At 47.1% G+C, this 5,918-nt stretch overlaps 1 protein-coding gene across 1 annotated transcript; it reads right to left on the reverse strand.

Moving 5' to 3' along the window:
• Positions 1–102: 102 nt before the first annotated feature.
• On the reverse strand, positions 103–5,120 carry LOC116378667 (complement C5-like). The gene is made up of 10 exons (XM_031840576.1): positions 4,647–5,120; positions 4,426–4,552; positions 4,260–4,325; positions 3,354–3,545; positions 3,138–3,222; positions 2,451–2,533; positions 864–1,003; positions 527–766; positions 373–433; positions 103–291 (listed from the first exon to the last, which is right to left on the reverse strand). The coding sequence occupies exons 1-10, from the start codon at positions 4,809–4,811 to the stop codon at positions 140–142; spliced, it is 1,311 nt and encodes a 436-aa protein (XP_031696436.1). The 5' UTR covers positions 4,812–5,120; the 3' UTR covers positions 103–139.
• Positions 5,121–5,918: the final 798 nt, after the last annotated feature.

The following is a 5,918-nucleotide window of genomic DNA, read 5'->3' on the forward strand; positions in this document are numbered from 1 at the left end:
CTGGACACTAGAGAGAATGCAGCTTTAACACATGAAGCTTTGACTTCTCTTAAAGAACCAGAGGTTGTCTCCTGGTTTAGTCCCTGTACTTTAGGAGGAAGGATACCTGGTCCTGCCTATATGTAAACATATATAACATTTAGATGATTAATTCTGGAACAACAAAGAATCGGAGTAACTCTTCACAGCTCCATGTCTCACCGTTGATGGTCAGCATCCTCTCCACGGCCGTGTTGGGGACAACGTTGGCCGGCGGTTCGTTCTTCAGCTCCACCGTTCTCTTCTCTGATCCTGAAGCAGCACAGAGCAGAGTGACTCCACTGGTCTCCTCCGTCATCAGAGAGCAGCAGCTGATCAGAGGTCAGTTCTTACCGTAGAGTCCCTGTGGGTCCAGTCTGCCTCCAGAGAACTTCTCCTTCTTCACTCCTTCAGGCTGGAAACACAAACACAGACTCTCCTGGTTTGTTCTTTGGTATATTTACGGAGCATTTTTTCATAAAACCTTCAATATAAAACTCATCCGTACCACCACCCTCAGCTTCTTCACCAGGACGTCTCCTCCTCCTCCTCCTCGGGGGGTCTTCAGGGTGAAGGTCAGGACGTGGTCTCCGGGCTCCAGACCCAGCAGGGTGAAGCTCACCTTCGCAGACCCCCCAGCAGACAGGGGGCTCCAGCTGCAGGACGTTGAGTGAAGCCCCGCCCCCCCAGCAACAGGGTGGGACTGCTGCAGACACACCGCTGGACCAGCTGTCAGCGTCACACAGTACTGAGGAGGAGGAGGAGGAGGACACCAGAGTTATTAGTAAACTAAACTAGGCGGCCACAGGCAGAGGATCATGGGACATGTAGTCTGGTGTTGTTACCGTGACGGCGTCGGCCTGCTGGTTGTAGACGGAGCCCGTCAGCTCCACCTGTTCTCCTCTGACCACCTGATAAGGAAGAGGGACGTCCACACTGAGGACCAGACGGGCCGACACCTGGACCGGCTCCGCAACACACACACCTGTAGAGACACACAACACATCAACACACCTGTAGAGACACACAACACATCAACACACCTGTAGAGACACACAACACATCAACACACAACACATCAACACACCTGTAGACACACAACACATCAACACACCTCTAGAGACACATAACACATCAACACACCTGTAGAGACACAACATATCAACACACCTGTAGAGACACACAATGCTCCAACATGGTTGTTACTGTGGTCAATGCATGAGTAGCACAGAAGTACAACAACAAAGTACTACTTATGTTCAGATCAGGCTTCACCTTCCTGCAGGTCTCTCCATCGTGAACCAGATGAGCGTTGATGAGTCCTCAGTCGGCGCCCTTTCTAGAAGGCATGGTGAGTATCTCCACACCCACCCGGCACCTCTCAGCCTGGGCAACTCTAGAAGAAGAGTTTGGTTTGCTGAACCAGTGCTGTGCGTAGAGGTGAGCCCAGCTGCATCTAGTTGGTACCGCTCCACCTCCCTCACCAGCTCCAGTTCCTTCCCCCGCCAGAGAGGTGACATTCTACGTCCCTACAGCTAGTCTGCGATGCCAGGGCCGGTACACCTATAGGTTCCCCGCCCTTGCCTGCCGTCCGGCTCACTTTGAACCTGACCCCAATGCCTATCCCTGCGAGTGGTGGGCCCTCAGGGCAGCGGCTCCCTGAGTTTATTCAGGCTGCGCCTGGCCGGGCCCCATGTGTCAAGGCCTGGCCCCAGGTTTGGCCCCAGGAGGAAGCCCCGGTTTACCTTTGTCGGGCGAGGTGTGACAACTCTTTTCCAGCCGATTCATCAAGGGTCAGTGAACCGCTCTTAGTCTGCCCCCTTTCCTGAGCCCACTTTGCATTAGGAGACCCTACCAGGAGCTATTGCCCCCCGAAAACACAGCTCTCAGGGTCACTGGGCACAAAATCTCATCCACCACGTTAAGGTGGTGATTCATTGGAGGAGCAATGAATATAAGGATCAATACAAATATTCCATATCAGAAAGACAGCTGGAGCTGATCCCAGCTGAGAAGGCTGGGTAAAGCCTGGACAGTTCATAGATATCCAGAAGATCTGACAGATAGAGACAACCATTCACACTCACACTCACAGCTAGAGATTCAATGAACCTCTCTGGACTGTGGAAGTTCATGAAGTCAGAAGAGAACATGCAAACTCCACACAAGAGGGCCGTCCAGCCCGGGAATTGAACCCGGAGCCCTCTTGCTGTGAGCCGATAGTGCTAGCCACCACTTTAGTTCAAAGCTCAGAGATCTATGTAGACCTGCTTCTGAAACTGTTCATGAAACAGTTTAATCAGCACCGTTTAAATACTTCAGACACCTGCAGAAGAAAGGATGCAGAGACACAGATACTGAAGGAAGTGGGAGAATAGACATTTTAAATGGAGGAGAGGAGGTCGTGATGTTAAACGTGAAGGATAACTCACCGTTGTTGAACATGCCGATGGCCTTGATCTCCCAGGTGGTGAGAGAGTCTGGTAGAGGCCTGATGACCAACAACTGGCCCGAACTACAGACACAAAGACGGAGACGATCAGAGACGTCCTCTGTACTGAACGCGGTGAGACAAGATATGAACGTCCTGCAGCGTCCTTTTGATCTGAACTCATAGATTCAGGTCGACTTCAAGTCGACCTGAATCTATGAGTTCAGATCGAGTTCAGCAATTTTGCCGTAGCCATCTTGTTTGTTATGGAACCAGTGAACAGGAAGTGACCATATCTGGACTGAGGAGGAGTGACGTAGAGACTCCGTATACGTCTCTGGTAGAGACCTGTCAATCACGGTGTAGCCCCGCCCTAAAGCATCCCCTGCTTTATGGTCTGTGTGACTCTAAATGGACCATAATGTACTAAATGAACATCATGCTGTATTGAAGAAGACTTGAAACTAGAGATTGAGACCATAAACTCATGTTTACAATGTTTACTGAGGTAATAAATCAAGAGAGAAGTAGAGTCATTTTCTCATAGACTTCTATACAACCAGAGGAGTCGCCCCCTGGTGGTCACTAGAGAGAATGCAGCTTTAACACACTTTAGTATCCTTTAGTAACTGGAGGTTGTCTCCTGGTCCAAACAAACAGATTTGCAGGTGTGTTTGATTTGTTTCACCTGACACGCTGCACCTCCCACATCCAGCTCTCTGGAAAGTAGCTCCGGACCAGAGAAGGAGCCACGTCAAACTCTGCACCCATCGCTGCACACACACAAACACACACACACACACACACACACTAGTGTTACAGGCTAGGCAAAAATCCTGCAGGAAGTTCTGCACAATAAAACATCCATAAAACAAAGAAGACTGGTGTTGTTTTCAGGACTGACCGTTGCGTCCCAGGACAAGGTCCTGGTTCTGGTCCAGGTTCTGCTGGAGGAACTCACAGCAGGCTCTGAAGGCCTGTCTGCAGGGAGCGTGTTTCCTGACTTTCTGCAGGGCGAACTTATGGCAGCTCAAACTCTTTGGAATGTACCTCATACCCTGTTCACAGCAGGTCTTCAGTGGACCGTAACTCTCCGCTGGACAGACGGACAGACACACTGTTATCTACTGTTATAGTGACGTAATGTCTCTGGTCCAGTGTAGGGAATGAAACGATGCTGTAGTTTGTAACGTTGCAGAAAACATAGTGACACCAGCTTCATTTTAAACACAACCTAACACATCAATAAACTTATAAATATGAACTTGTAACCTTGTAACCTTGTACACTTGTAAACTTGTAAACTTGTAACCTTGTAAACTTGTAACATTGTAACCTTGTAAACTTGTAAACTTGTAACCTTGTAAACTTGTAAACTTGTAACCTTGTAAACTTGCAACCTTGTAAACTTGTAAACTTGTAACCTTGTACACTTGTAACCTTGTATACTTGTAACCTTGTACACTTGTAAACTTGTAACCTTGTAACCTTGTAACCTTGTATACTTGTAAACTTGTGCACTTGTAAATTTGTAACCTTGTAACCTTGTACACTTGTAACCTTGTACACTTGTAAACTTGTAACCTTGTAACCTTGTACACTTGTAACCTTGTATACTTGTAACCTTGTACACTTGTAAACTTGTAACCTTGTAATCTTGTATACTTGTAAACTTGTACACTTGTAAACTGTGTGCAGAACTTTTGTCTGGTTTTAGGCTGAAGCGTTTGGGTCATAAGTTGCAGCCAACACGAAAAGGTTCACCGGTGAACTTGACCTCCAGAGAAGCGAGTGACAGGTGGAGTGTCACCTTTCTTTGTCTTCTGCTCTTCAGTCAGAGCTCGCTTTGGACGCACGGATGCTGTGCACGCCTCAACTGCACACACACACACACACACACACACACACACATAAATCAAACCATTTCAAAAACACTGACTGTCATTCGTCATTGATTGATTGATTGATCAGTGTACTGCTGGTTGATGGGCGGGCGTTGGCGTTGGTGATGAAGGTGAGGCCGGCCAATCGGAAGACGTCTGCGCTGTCTCTGCCACCGCCACCGCCACAGCCCTGGTCACTTTGCTCCAGGTGATGCAGAACCTGCAGGCCACCGTACTTCCTGTTACTGCCGTTTCATAGCACTTCACATAAAGACATCTATTAAGTTATACTGTAAACAAAATGTCTGTGTTACCATGGTCACGGGGTCCCTGTAGTTGGGTCGCAGCGCGTAGAGGGCGGAGTCAACAGCAGACAGAGCGACCAGACCGTCCTGATTGGTCCGTATGTCCAGCCGGAGGTTTTCCTTCGGTTTGTAGACTCGACTACGATATGACAGATCAGTCTGACACACAAACATTCATTAGAAAACATACTCACCCTGTCGGTATCGTTAGGATTCTATTGATGTTAATGCTCTTATCGATACTCTCATTGGTTACTTTTTCAATATTTTGTGATAGCGCGCATAGCTGTAGTTGTAACTGAGCAGTATCACTGCAGTACATCTTCCAGCCACCAGTGCACTGGCAGCACTGAGTTTACTTGGTTTACATGGTTTGTCTTGAATTACATTATATATCTTTGTTACTTTAGCCCTATTTTTAGGCCTCTGCTCGAAAATAGCATACCCATACTAAAAAGACTGTAATTCTCTAACTACAAGGTCTATTTTAAGAATGTTTATGTTATAATACAGGTAACACTTGTGAGATTTGTTCAGATGTGTAAATATTGTGTATATGTTATTAGTTAAGAGCAAATGAGGATGGCACACAGCTGAAATTGAAAGGTTTCAGGTTCGCCTGAAAAAAAGCCCTTTTATTGTTATTATTTCTTTGGAATGATGCAGCTGAAAGCCTAAAAACACTCCCACATCATAGCATGTGTCAGGAGTCCCTAAACAATTTGGCTTTGATGAAGTGAAGCAGGACAAAGTTAGAGAGGTTTTAGTACAGAGAGGTCAGGCGAGGTCAAGCAAAATTGTCATTTTGGAACCAGCTGTTCCAGCTGTTCGTCTGACTGCAGGCTTCATGTGTGTGAGTGGCTGTATCTCAGCCTCTGATTGGTCAATTTCAGAGTATGACACCTTGTTAGATGCGGAAGAGTGTCAGGAAAACACTGGGCATAAGCTGGTGTTGATTGACAGAATTGTTTGTCAGTAAAAATCATAAATGCACCGTGCGTAACCGAGCGTAAAAACTGATTCGCCTAAAGTGAAATCCTGTCCCCCACGGTCCCCCTAGCTTGTCTGACCCCCCTTTCTCAAGGAAACAGTTGAAAAACACAGGACATACGTGGGGACAGTGTATTTAGCCGGGAAAACAGAATATTATACCTTTCTCTTCATGATTCATCTCAAGGTAAGGGGCTTTTATGGGTTTTTCTGCGGTTGAGCGGCTTGGTGTTGTGTTGCTTGTTGGCTTGTATCTTTGTAATGGTTTGACGGAGAGAAATTCTGAAGATA

This window comes from Anarrhichthys ocellatus, unplaced genomic scaffold (assembly GCF_004355925.1).
Source record: "Anarrhichthys ocellatus isolate YVR2014 unplaced genomic scaffold, GSC_Weel_1.0 scaffold2965, whole genome shotgun sequence".
Lineage (NCBI taxonomy): Eukaryota > Metazoa > Chordata > Actinopteri > Perciformes > Anarhichadidae > Anarrhichthys > Anarrhichthys ocellatus.